Genomic DNA, 14031 nt, shown 5'->3' on the forward strand with positions numbered 1-14031 from the left:
ATCGCCAACCAGAAAAACACCCATTTACCCCCACTCTTGATTTTCTGTTAGTTAACCAATCCTCTATCCATGTTAATACATTACCCATAACACCGTGCAACTTTATCTTATGTAGCAGTCTTTGGTGTGGCACCTTGTCAAATGCCTTCTGGAAATCCAGATACACCACATCCACAGGTTCCCCATTGTCCACTGCACATGTAATGTTCTCAAAGAATTCCACCATATTAGTCAAACATGACCTGCCCTTCATGAACCCATGCTGCGTCTTACCAATGGGACAATTTATATCCAGATGTCTCGCTATTTCTTCCTTGATGATAGATTCAAGCATTTTCCCTATTACAGAAGTTAAGCTAACCGGCCTATAGTTACCCGCCTTTTCTCTACCTCCTTTTTTAAACAGTGGCATCAAATTTGCTGTTTTCCAATCTGCGGAAACCACCCCAGAGTCCAGCAAATTTTGGTAAATTACCTCTATCCCAGGACATTGTGGGAGGGTAGGGAGGAAATTGCAGGTCCCCTCGCCGAGATATTTGAATCATCGATAGTCACAGGTGAGGTGCCTGAAGATTGAAGAGTGGCAAATATTGTGCCTTTGTTTAATAAGGGCTGCAGGGAAAAGCCTGGGAACTACAGGCCAGTGAGCCTCACATCTGTGGTGGGTGAGTCGTTGGAAGGTATTTTGAGAGACAGGACCTACAGGCATTTAGAGACCAAGGACTGATTAGGGACAGTCAGCATGGCTTTGTGAGTGGAAAATCATGTCTCACAAATTTGATTGAGTTTTTTGAAGGGGTAACCAAGAAGGTAGATGAGGGCAGTGCTGTTGATGTTGTCTACATGGACTTTAGCAAGGCATTTGACAAGGTACCGCATGGTAAGTTGTCGCATAAGATTAAATCTCACGGGATCCAGGGTGAGGTATCTAAATGGATACAAATTGGCTTCTTGACAGAAGTCAGAGGGTGGTTGTAGAGGGTTGTTTTTCAAACTGGAGGCCTGTGACCAGTGGTGTGCCTCAGAGATCAGTGCTGGGTCCACTGTTATTTGTCATTTATATTAATGATTTGGATGAGAATATAGGGGGCATGGTTAGTAAGTTTGCAGATGATTGGTGGCATAGTGGACAGTGAAGAAAGTTATCTCTGATTGCAACAGAATCTTGATCAATTACACTTGATCGGGCCAGTGGACTGACGAATGGCAGATGGAGTTTAATTTAGATAAATGTGGGGTGATGCATTTTGGTAGATTGAACCAGGGCAGGACTTACTCAGTTAATGGTAGAGTGTTGGGGAGAGTTACAGAACAAAGAGATCTAGGGTACATGTTCATAGCTCCTTGAAAGTGGAGTCACAGGTGGACAGAGTGGCGAAGAAGGCATTCAGCATGCTTGGTTTCATCGGTCAGAACATTGAATACAGGAGTTGGGACGTCTTGTTGAAGTTGTACAAGACATTGGTAAGGCCACACTTCAAATACTGTGTACAGTTCTGGTCACCCTATTATAGAAAGGATAGTATTAAACTGGAAAGAGTGCAGAAAAGATTTACTAGGATGCAACTGGGACTTGATGGTTTGAGTTATAAGGAGAGGCTGAATAGACTGGGACTTTTTTCTCTGGAGCATAGAAGACTGAGGGGTGATCTTATAGAGGTTTATAAAATAATGAGGGGCACAGATCAGCTAGATAGTCAATATCTTTTCCCAAAGGTAGGGGAGTCTAAAACTAGAGGGCATAGGTTTAAGGTGAGAGGGGAGAGATAAAAAAGTGTCCAGAGGGCAATTTTTTCACACAGAGGGTGGTGAGTGTCTGGAACAAGCTGCCAGAGGCAGTAGTAGAGGCGGGTACAATTTTGTCTTTTAAAAAGCACTTAGACAGTTACATGGGTAAGATGGGTATAGAGGGATATCGACCAAATGCGGGCAATTGGGACTAGCTTAGGGGTTTAAAAAAAAAGGGCGGCATGGACAAGTTGGGCAGAGGGCCTGTTTCCATGCTGTAAACCTCTATGACTCAGTAGTGAACATAGAACATAGAACAGTGCAGCACAGAACAGGCCCTTCGGCCCACGATGTTGTGCCGAGCTTTATCTGAAACCAAGATCAAGCTATCCCACTCCCTATCATCCTGGTGTGCTCCATGTGCCTATCCAATAACCGCTTAAATGTTCCTAAAGTGTCTGACTCCACTATCACTGCAGGCAGTCCATTCCACACCCCAACCAGTCTCTGCGTAAAGAACCTACCTCTGATATCCTTCCTATATCTCCCACCACGAACCCTATAGTTATGCCCCCTTGTAATAGCTCCATCCACCCGAGGAAATAGTCTTTGAACGTTCACTCTATCTATCCCCTTCATCATTTTATAAACCTCTATTAAGTCTCCCCTCAGCCTCCTCCGCTCCAGAGAGAACAGCCCTAGCTCCCTCAACCTTTCCTCATAAGACCTACCCTCCAAACCAGGCAGCATCCTGGTAAATCTCCTCTGCACTCTTTCCAGCGCTTCCACATCCTTCTTATAGTGCATTTGCTATTTCCCCCGCCATCTCTTTTAGTACTGTGGGATGCATTCCATCAGGACCAGGAGACTTGTCTACCTTTAGCCCCATTAACTTGACCAACATTACCTCTTTCGTGATAATGATAGTTTCTAGGTCCTCACCTGCCATAGCCTTCCTGTCATCAATTTTTGTCATGTTATTTGTGTCTTCCACTGTGAAGACCGACACAAAATACCTGTTCAATGCCTCAGCCATTTTCTCATTTCCAGTTATTACATCCCCCTTCTCATCCTCTAAAACGAAAAAGCCAGGTGTGTATGGGGTTTCAGTGTATCAGGATCCTGCCAGATGTTTACAGGGCTTAACAGTGTATCAGGATCCTGTCAGGTGTGTACAGGGTTTCACAGTGTATCAGGATCCTGTCAGGTGTGTACAGGGTTTCACAGTGTATATGGATTCTGTCAGCTGTGTACAGGGTTTCACAGTGTATCAGGATCCTGTCAGGTGTGTACGGGGTTTCACAGTGTATCAGGATCCTGTCAGGTGTGTACGGGGTTTCACAGTGTATCATGATCCTGTCAGGTGTGTACAGGGTTTCACAGTGTATCATGATCCTGTCAGGTGTGTACAGGGTTTCACAGTGTATCATGATCCTGTCAGGTGTGTATGGGGTTTCACAGTGTATCAGGATCCTGTCAGATGTGTATGGGGTTTCACAGTGTATCATGATCCTGTCAGGTGTGTACAGGGTTTCACAGTGTATCATGATCCTGTCAGGTCTGTACAGGGTTTCACAGTGTATCATGATCCTGTCAGGTGTGTATGGGGTTTCACAGTGTATCATGATCCTGTCAGGTGTGTATGGGGTTTCACAGTGTATCATGATCCTGTCAGGTGTGTACAGGGTTTCACAGTGTATCATGATCCTGTCAGGTGTGTATGGGGTTTCACAGTGTATCAGGATCCTGTCAGGTGTGTATGGGGTTTCACAGTGTATCAGGATCCTGTCAGGTGTGTATGGGGTTTCACAGTGTATCAGGATCCTGTCAGGTGTGTACAGGGTTTCACAGTGTATCAGGATCCTGTCAGGTGTGTACAGGGTTTCACAGTGTATCAGGATTCTGTCAGGTGTGTACAGGGTTTCACAGTGTATCATGATCCTGTCAGGTGTGTATGGGGTTTCACAGTGTATCAGGATCCTGTCAGGTGTGTACAGGGTTTCACAGTGTATCAGGATCCTGTCAGGTGTGTACAGGGTTTCACAGTGTATCAGGATCCTGTCAGGTGTGTACAGGGTTTCACAGTGTATCAGGATCCTGTCAGGTGTGTACAGGGTTTCACAGTGTATCATGATCCTGTCAGGTGTGTACGGGGTTTCACAGTGTATCATGATCCTGTCAGGTGTGTACGGGGTTTCACAGTGTATCATGATCCTGTCAGGTGTGTACAGGGTTTCACAGTGTATCATGATCCTGTCAGGTGTGTACGGGGTTTCACAGTGTATCATGATCCTGTCAGGTGTGTACAGGGTTTCACAGTGTATCAGGATCCTGTCAGGTGTGTACAGGGTTTCACAGTGTATCATGATCCTGTCAGGTGTGTACAGGGTTTCACAGTGTATCAGGATCCTGTCAGGTGTGTACAGGGTTTCACAGTGTATCATGATCCTGTCAGGTGTGTACGGGGTTTCACAGTGTATCATGATCCTGTCAGGTGTGTACAGGGTTTCACAGTGTATCATGATCCTGTCAGGTGTGTATGGGGTTTCACAGTGTATCAGGATCCTGTCAGGTGTGTACAGGGCTTCACAGTACATCAGGATGCTGGCGCTGTGAGGCAATAGTGCTAACCACTGTGCCACCGTGCCGTTCATTCTATATGGAAACATCTCAAACTGGTCACACCATCACAAAGGGATGGGGAGTGTTGGTGAGAGGTCGGACTACAGAGTCACATCCAGGGTTTCAGTGTTTAAGGATCCTGCCAGGTGTGTACGGGGTTTCACAGTGCAGCAGGATCCTGTCAGGTGTGTACGGGGTTTCACAGTGCAGCAGGTTCCTGTCAGGTGTGTACAGGGTTTCACAGTGCAGCAGGATCCTGTCAGGTGTGTACAGGGTTTCACAGTGCAGCAGGATCCTGGAAGGTACGTACAGGGTTTCACAGTGCAGCAGGATCCTGTCAGGTGTGTACAGGGTTTCACAGTGCAGCAGGATCCTGGAAGGTGTGTACAGGGTTTCACAGTGCAGCAGGATCCTGTCAGGTGTGTACAGGGTTTCACGGTGCAGCAGGATCCTGGAAGGTACGTACAGGGTTTCACAGTGCAGCAGGATCCTGCCAGGTGTGTACGGGGTTTCACAGTGCAGCAGGATCCTGTCAGGTGTGTACAGGGTTTCACAGTGCAGCAGGATCCTGTCAGGTGTGTACAGGGTTTCACAGTGCAGCAGGATCCTGTCAGGTGTGTACAGGGTTTCACAGTGCAGCAGGATCCTGTCAGGTGTGTACAGGGTTTCACAGTGCAGCAGGATCCTGTCAGGTGTGTACAGGGTTTCACGGTGCAGCAGGATCCTGGAAGGTACGTACAGGGTTTCACAGTGCAGCAGGATCCTGTCAGGTGTGTACAGGGTTTCACAGTGCAGCAGGATCCTGGAAGGTACGTACAGGGTTTCACAGTATATCAGGATGCTGGCAGGTATGTATGGGGTTTCACAGTGTTTAAGATCCTTCCAGGTGTTTACGGAGTTTCACAGTGTTTAAGGATCCTGCCAGGTGTGTACAGGGTTTCACAGCGTATCGGGATCCGGCCAGGTATGTACGGGATTTCTTGGTGCAATGGAATTTGGATAGGAGTGTAGTAAGCTCCATTAGGGTAACCTTTGGATTAATGCAATATCCTCATATTTACAAGAATATCAGATGTCGCATGCATTGAACCTTGTATCTATGCTGAGTGCACAAGGATTGATGACAGCTCCAAACAAGGTGTAGTCTTGCTCCTGGGCCCTTTGAATTTCTGTTCCAAAATTCTGATAATCTTTAAACATATACTTATGAATATCCTGATTCTCACAAGTAAAATGAATGGCCTGAAATCTCCATTTCGTCCCTTACCTTTCAGGTGACTGGGTATTTCTGATAAATTTTGACGAAGTTTCATATAATTGGTTGGATCATAACCTGTTGAAAAGAATTATCTTTCATGAAGTTAGGTCTGTGAAATTATTATAATAAAGTTTGAAGTGTTTGAATCTGGAACTGAATTCAGTGTGATTTGACCGTACCAAGTTCCTGTATTTCTTCCAGAATGATGTCCAATTTTCTGAACCTCTGGTGCATTTTCACAAAGGATTCCCACATCATCCTTCGGGCCTGAGATCCTTTCTCCAGCACCAGATTCAGTAGAAGTTTGGAACTGTCCGCCCGGTTTCCCTTCTCCACGAGCTCAGTCACTTTCTGTAGGAGAATAATAATGAATATATTGGTGTGGAAGATAAGCACCGAGAATGAGAAGGACAGGATCTGCCAAAGGAAACAGCAACTGGTTTGGGCACTAAGCCACTCGGAAAATGGATTAATATTCTGTACACATCATCATTCCATCATTCACGTTAAATGAATGGGGACGATCTTACTGGCTTGTCACACCGGTCAATGAATGGGCCACTTAAGATCAGTGAGAGACAAAAAATCAGGTTCGTGCCCAGTTCCTCGCCTCTCGCGATCTTACCGGCCCAAGATTTCCGGCGTGATCAGCCTCACGCCCAAGAAGCACAAGGCGCTGATTTTAAGATTTAAATTTGCATTTATATCGAATTAGTGAGCCCGGGATACAATCGTCCGAGCTCAACTGCCACAATGGCTTCGCCAGTGAGGGTCCTCACCGGTGAGGATCATGTAATGTCTCCATCGATGGGGACTTGACATGGTGGTCTTGCCAGTGGGACTGGAGGCCGTTGAGGACCACTGGGAGGGCAGGGCGGAGCATTGCCGCTTGGCAGCCCAGTGGCACAGCCAGCCTGGGACCCTGGCAGTGCCACCGGGCACCCTGGCTCTGCCCACCCCCTCAGGGCCCAAAGCGCCAGGCCAGGGTGTCAGTGCCAATGTTCCAGGGAACAGTGCACCATGTACAGTGCCAAGATGTATGGACTGAAAAGGGAGAATGAAAGGGGCCTGAGTGGCGGGTCAGAGGAAGAGGGCAGCTGAGTAGGGGATCTGAAGGGAAGAGAGACCGAGTGGGGGTTGGTGAGGGGGAGGGGGTGCTGTTGGGGGTCTGCAGGGAGAGGGGGCTGAGTGGGGGTCTGAGAGGGAAGGAGGGTCTGGGGGGAGGGTGGCTGAATAGGGTTCTGAGACAGAAGAGGGCCGTGTAGAGGGTGTGAGGGGTGGGTGGCTGAATAGGGCATCTGCAGGGGATGAGGGCTGAGTGGGGGGCCTGGGGGAGGGGGGCTGAGTGGGGGGCCTGGGGAAGGGGGCCTGAGTGGACGGCCTGGGGGAGGGGGGGCTGAGTGGAGGGCCTGGGGAGGGGGGCTGAGAGGAGGGCCTGGGGGAGGGGGGGCTGAGTGGAGGGCCTGGGGAGGGGGGGGCTGAGTGGAGGGCTTGGGGAGGGGGGCTGAGAGGAGGGCCTGGGGGAAGGGCGGCTGAGAGGAGGGCCTGGGGGAGGGGGGCTGAGTGGAGGGCCTGGGGAGGGGGGGCTGAGTGGAGGGCCTGGGGGAGGGGGGCTGAGTGGAGGGCCTGGGGGAGGGGGGCTGAGTGGAGGGCCTGGGGGAGGGGGGCTGAGTGGAGGGCCTGGGGGAGGGGAGGCTGTGGAAGGTCTGGGGGGAGGGGGGCTGAGTGGAGGGCCTGGGGGAGGGGGGCCTGGGGGAGGGGGGCTGAGTGGGGGGCCTGGGGGAGGGGGGTGCTGAGTGGAGGGCCTGGGGGAGGGGGGTGCTGAGTGGAGGGCCTGGGGGAGGGGGGCTGAGTGGAGGGCCTGGGGGAGGGGAGGCTGTGGAGGGCCTGGGGGAGGGGAGGCTGTGGAGGGCCTGGGGAGGGGGGGGGGCTGAGTGGAGGGCCTGGGGGAGGGGGGCTGAGTGGAGGGCCTGGGGGAGGGGGGCTGAGAGGAGGGCCTGGGGGGAGGGGAGGCTGTGGAAGGTCTGGGGGTAGGGGGGCTGAGTGGGGGGTCTGGGGGGAGGGGGGCTGAGTGGGGGGTCTGGGGGGAGCGGGGCTGAGTGGGGGGTCTGGGGGGGAGGGGAGCTGAGTGGAGGGCCTGGAAGGTCTGGGGGGAGGGGAGCTGAGTGGGGGGTCTGGGGGGAGGGGGGGCTGAGTGGGGGGTCTGGGGGGAGGGGGGCTGAGTGGGGGGTCTGGGGGGAGCGGGGCTGAGTGGGGGGTCTGGGGGGGAGGGGAGCTGAGTGGAGGGCCTGGAAGGTCTGGGGGGAGGGGAGCTGAGCTGAGGGGCTGAGTGGTGTGTCAGATTTCCCTCATTCTTGCCTGGTGTTGGGGGTTACCTGTTGTTTGTGGGTGGGGGTGGGGAAGATGCCCCTTTTTGCTGGGGGGTTAGTGGTGCACCCTTGGTCGTTGTGGGGATTAGGGGGGCGAGGGGGGGTGCGGGTGTCTCCGAGTCTGGAGATCGGACTGCCCTTTAAAAAGGCCACCTGAGGCCCATGTAACTGACCCTGCCGACACCAGCGGGAAACACTCCCACTTTCCTGCCAGCCTCAAAATGGGAGGATTGGGCCCCAGAAAATGAAATCTCGCCAGGGAGAATCTCGATTCCTGACTTTTGCGGGATTTTTGCACCCATGTGACAGTTTGCACTCGTGGTAAATCCCCCCACCCATTAAAACCCTCCTCCTCCTGACACACGAGAGAGCAGAATGAGAGCAACAGAGAATTCCAGTCGAACAGGAGTGTCCTGGAGATTGAGCAGATGTGGAAGATTAAGTTTCTGAAGGATATTTAAACAGGAAAATGCAAATTTTAAAGAAGAGGTTTTGGGCAGGACCTGGGGAGTGTCATGGGACAAGCAGCAGGGTTTTGGCATTCCTGAAATTAGAGAATAAAGAGGCTTGGACTGAAAGTACTGAATAGTCGAGACTGGAGCCAACAGGGAAACACGTGAAGGTTCATCAGGAGATGGACTAACGTGAGCCTGGAGATGGAGAAGGTATGGTGGACTGAAATAAATGATGTTTAAAACAAATTGTGTCGGCTAGAGCAGATTTTCCCAAACTCTTTGAACCACAGAACCCATATTGAGAGGTTAGTGATGCTCCCCTGGTCATTGTGGGGGGGTGACCATGGGCGGATGGGAGGCACCCCCCAAGAGCACTGGGAAACCCCAAGGATTCTCACAATATCGACACCCCCTTTTTCCCCAACAGCCTGTTTTTGCTGTGAAATCAGTGCAAACACAAAATTAGAAACAGAAAATAGAAACTAGAAGCAGGAGTAGGCCATTCAGCTCTTTGAGCCTGCTCCACCATTCATTTTGATCATGGATCATCAAAATCAATATTCCGATCCCCCTCACCTCCTCCCATATCCCTTGGTCTCTTTAGCTCCAAGAGCTATATGCAATTTCTTCTTGAAATCAGGCAATGTTTTGGCCTCAACTACATTCTGTGGGAGTGAATTCCACACATTCACCACCCTCTGGGTGAAGAAATTTCTCCTCACCTCAGTTCTAAAAAGTTTACGCCTTATCCTCAAACTTTTTTGTTCTCGCTGGAGCGATGGAGGTTGAGGGGAGACCTGATAGAAGTCCACAAGATTATGAGAGGCATGGACAGAGTGGATAGTCAGAAGCTTTTTCCCAGGGTGGAAGAGTCAATTACGAGAGGGGCACAGGTTTAAAGGAGATGTACGAGGCAGATTTTTTTACACAGAGAGTAGTGGGGTGCCTGGAACTCGTTGCCGGGGGAGGTAGTGGAAGCGGATACGGTCGTGACTTTTAAGGGGCGTCTTGACAAATATACGAATAGGATGGGAATAGAGGGATTATGGTCCCTGGAAGGGTCGAGGGTTTTAGTTAAGTCGGACAGCATGGTCGGTGCAGGCTTGGAGGGCCGAAGGGCTTGTTCCTGTGCTGTAATTTTCTTTGCTCTTTGTTCTATGACTCCTAGTTCTGGACTTCCCCACCATCGGGAACATTCTTTCTGAATCTACCCTGTCTAATTCTGTTAGAATTTTATAAGTTTCTATGACATTCCGTCTCACTCCTCTAAACTCCAGTGAATATAATCCTAACCAACTTAGTCTCTCCTTATATGATAGACCTGCCATCCCAGGATTCAACCTGGTCAACCTTCTGCACTCCCTCTATAGCAAGGACATCCTTCCTCAGAGAAGGACACCAACACTGCACACAATACTCCAGGTGTGGCCTCACCAATGCCCTGTACAATTGCAGCAAAACATCCCTATCCCGATACTCAAATCCTCTCGCTATGAAGGCCTACATACCATTTGCCTTCTTTGCTGCCTGCTGTACCTGCACGCTTACTTTCAGCGACTGATGCATGAAGACACCAAGGTCTCACTGAGTATCCATCTTTCTCAGTTTACATCCATTCAATAATAATCTGTCTTCCTATTTTTGCTACTGAGGCTGATAACCTCACATTTATGCACATTATTCTGCATCTGCCATGCATGTGCCCACATATTCAGCCTGTCCAAATCATGCTGCAGCATCTCTGCATCCCCCTCACAGCTCACCCTCCCACCCAACTTTGTATCATCTGCAAATTTGGAGATAATATATTCAGTTCCCTCTTCCAAATCATTGAAATATAATATGAACAGTTGGGCTCTTAGCACAGATCCCTGCGGAACCCCACTAGTCACTGACTGCCAATCAAAAAAAGACCCATTTATGCCAACTCTTTGCTTCCTATATGCTAACCAGCTTTCTATCCATCTCAAGACATTACCTGCAATCCCAAGTGCTTTAACTTTACATAGTGGTCTGTTATGTGAGACCTTGTCGAAAACCTTCTGAAAATCTAAATAAACCACATCCACTGGTTCTCCTTGGTCAGCTTTACTATTTACATCCTCAAAGGATTCCAATAGATTTGTCAAGCATGATTTCCCTTTTGTAAATCTATGCTGACTCTGTCTGATTTATACTACTGCCTTCCAAACGCTGAGTTATGGAATCCTTGATAATGGACTCTAGCAACTTCTCCAGTACGGACGTTAGGCTCACTGGTCTATCGTTCCCTGTTTTCTCTCTGCCTCCCTTTTTGAATCGCGGGCTTACATTAGCCACCCTCCAATCTGTAGGACGCCCAGTTTGGGTTTCGCCAGGATCATTCAGCTCCTGACCTCATTACAGCCTTGGTTCAAACATGGCTGAAAGAGCTGAATTTGAGAGGTGAGGTGTGAGAGTGACAGCTCTCGACGTCAAGGCCGCATTCAACCAAATGTGGCAGATATGGGCAGAGAAATGGCAGATGGAGTTTAATCGGGGCAAGTGGTGGAGACTATCAAGGTAAATGCGTGGGGTTACAGGAATAGGGCCTGGGTGGGATTGTGGTCGGTGCAGACTTGATGAGCCAAATGGCCTCTTTCTGCACTGCAGGGATTCTATGATTCTATGAAGTGTAAGCTGCTGCACTTTGGGAGGTCAAATGTTAAGGGTAAATATACAGTTAATGGTAGGACCCTGAACACCATTGATGTACAGAGGGATCTTGGGTTCAAGACCATAGCTCCCTAAAAGTGGCTACACAAGTAGATATGGTTGTAAAGAAGGCATATGGTATGCTTGCTTTAATTGGTTAGGACATTGAGTACAAGAGTTAGAATGTCACGTTGCAGCTTTATAAAAGTTTGGTTAGGCCATACTTAGAATATTGCGTTCAATTCTGGTCATCACAATCCAGGAAGGATATGGAGGCTTTAGCAATGATGCAGAAGAGGTTTACCAGGATGCTGCCTGGATTAGAGGGTATGAGCTATAAGGAGAGGCTGGACAAACTAGGGTTGTTTTCTCTGGAGCAGCGAAGGCTGAAGGGAGACCTGAAGTCTATAAAACTATGAGAGGCACAGATAGGGTTGACAGGCAGAATTTTTTTCCCAGAGTTGAAATGTTTAATACTGGGGGGCATGCATTTAAGGCGAGAGGGGGAAAGTTCAAAGATGTGAGGGGCAAGTTTTTTTTTTTACACAGAGAGTGGTAGGTATCTGGAACACGCTGCTAGGGTAGTGGTGGAGGCAGGTATTATTGGGACATTTAGGGGGCTTTTAGATAAGCACATGAATATGCAAGGAGTAGAGGGATATGGACCAAGGGCAGGCAGAAGGAAGTAGTATAATTTGGCATCATGTTTGGCACATGAATGGCCTGTTCCTGCGCTGGACTGTTCTATGTTCTATGTAATTGCTGGTACCTGTGTGCAAAGCCCTGGCATGGCTGAAAAAAAGGCAAAGTTTCGGGCTCCAGCGACTGGACCATTTACGTTTTTTGGGAAATTCAATCCAAAATCTCAGTGAGCAAGTGGTCAGTTATGGAAGATCATCCCCAGCAATACTGAATTGCAGTTAGCTTTGAATCATTCCAAAGTAAATAGGTGGATTTATTTCACATAATAACATATCAGTAATTTGACAAGTGGCTTTAATGGATGTTTTGGGGAAGGAAGTTCCTATGGCTGGGATTTTAGAGGCCATTTGGAGACGGTTGCGAGGCAAAATGGTGGAGGAAAGCATCTGATGTCATTTCAGAAGGTGAACTCTGGTGACCTCCAGTGGATTCTAGGGGAAGACACCCTTTTTGGACACTATTTGATCCATGGAGAGGCCTATCCCCCAGGGAAATGGCTATGCAACAGTACTGCTTGCCCTCAGCAAAAAGTAATCTCTCTATATAAGACCCTCGTCAGACCCCACTTGGAGTACTGTGCTCAGTTCTGGTCGCCTCACTATAGGAAGGATGTGGAAAAGATTGAAAGGGTGCAGAGGAGATTTACAAGGATGTTGCCTGGATTGAGTGGCATGCCTTATGAGGATAGGCTGAGGGAGCTCGGTCTTTTCTCCTTGGAGAGACGACGGATGAGAGAAGACCTAATAGAGATGTATAAGATGTTGAGAGGCATAGATCGGGTGGACTCTCAGAGGCTTTTTCCCAGGGTGGAAATGGCTGCTACGAGAGGACACAGGTTTAAGGTGCTGGGGGGTAGGTACAGGGGAGATGTTAGGGGTAAGTTTTTCACACAGAGGGTGGTGGGCGAGTGGAATCGGCTGCCGTCAGGGGTGGTGGTCGCGAACTCAATAGGGTCTTTTAAGAGACTCCTGGATGAGTACATGGAGCTTAATAGGATGGAGGGTTATAGGTAGGTCTAGAAGGTAGGGATGTGTTCGGCACAACTTGTGGTGCCGAAGGGCCTGTTTGTGCTGTAGTTTTTCTATGTTCTCTGTGGACTCCAGACCCAACTTATCTGCATTTCACGGCTTGCAGCCATTAATCTGTGCTCATCATCGAGGTGCAGCACTAGCAATGGCCACCACTCATGGTGGTGCTGCTGAGCTGCTGGTTGTCTGACTGGGCTGCCAGGTTTTGAGTACAGGCTGTCATCTTTAATAAGGACAGCAGGCCCCTGGGTCCCCACCATCCGCTGAAGCAAGGTTCCTGTCAGTGGGATCTTGCCACTTCCAAAAAAATTCTGTCTGGCCTTTCTATCTACGGTTTCAACAGCTCTGAACCACTGAGGTTTGTCTCCTTCCATACATGGGTCTGTTGTAGACATACTGATTGCTATGATTAGTCAACAATTCAATTGTCATTACATCCTGCGAATAACAAAATGTAAGAAGGCGAAGTAGAGAGACTTGAGGTCCTTTTTTCTCATCATTTCTCTGGATCCTGTGATGTGAGAATAGACTAAATTCATTCTACATCCCACCCACTTACCTGATATTCTTGTCCACTGAAATGGTCCTCTTCTGTTAACACGAGAGCAAATCCCTCCACCCCTTCTTCAATCGCCTCTTCCAGTCTGTCCTGGTAGAATTTGGTTAACTGGAACAACTGGTAATCATCGCATTTTGTCACAAACTCAGTGACAGTAGTGTTTGGATCTGTGAACACAAACAAACACTGATACATTATTGATTTTCTACCCAGATGGCTCCATTTCCTCATACCGCACCCTCCTGTAATCAGGCTATTAAAGCTGTGTTTAATTGTGTGGCTGTACACTAGGGGGAGCACTTCTTGGGCATGCTCGGATGTCGTAGTCAGTGACATCCCAGGGAGTTTCCTGTATCAAACACTAACTCCAAATTAACCTGGATAATCTTTGGGAGTTTCCCAATGCAGGCTCCAGCTCAGTGCTGCATTAAGAACATGTAGTTGGCACACAAGTAGAAACAAAGGAGTTTCATTAGCTTTTCAAAGTGGTTGACTGACAATCACTCGCCACTTCCCTCACTCCCCTCTTCTCACTTTAACCGCCACCCTTACCATTTCGCCACTGACTCAATGTCCTCCTCACATTTCCTTGCCTCTCCCAGGCAGGCCCTCACTGCTGGCTCACTTCCAGAATGCA

At 49.1% G+C, this 14031-nt stretch overlaps 1 protein-coding gene across 4 annotated transcripts in view; it reads right to left on the reverse strand.

Annotated features, from left to right (window-relative positions):
- Positions 1-14031, reverse strand: part of LOC144505268 (NACHT, LRR and PYD domains-containing protein 3-like) — an 87598-nt gene that overhangs the window by 36681 nt on the left and 36886 nt on the right. For 3 of the 4 annotated variants that reach the window (XM_078231320.1, XM_078231319.1, XM_078231321.1), the window contains exons 3-5: positions 13395-13561; positions 5788-5959; positions 5618-5683 (exon numbers count right to left, since the gene is read on the reverse strand). In XM_078231320.1, coding sequence (XP_078087446.1) covers positions 5618-5683; positions 5788-5959; positions 13395-13561 — 405 coding nt within the window. Of the gene's footprint in view, positions 1-5617; positions 5684-5787; positions 5960-13394; positions 13562-14031 lie in introns of those variants that run through there. The other variant, XM_078231322.1, reaches the window with a different exon arrangement.

This window comes from Mustelus asterias, chromosome 16, assembly GCF_964213995.1.
Source record: "Mustelus asterias chromosome 16, sMusAst1.hap1.1, whole genome shotgun sequence".
NCBI lineage: Eukaryota > Metazoa > Chordata > Chondrichthyes > Carcharhiniformes > Triakidae > Mustelus > Mustelus asterias.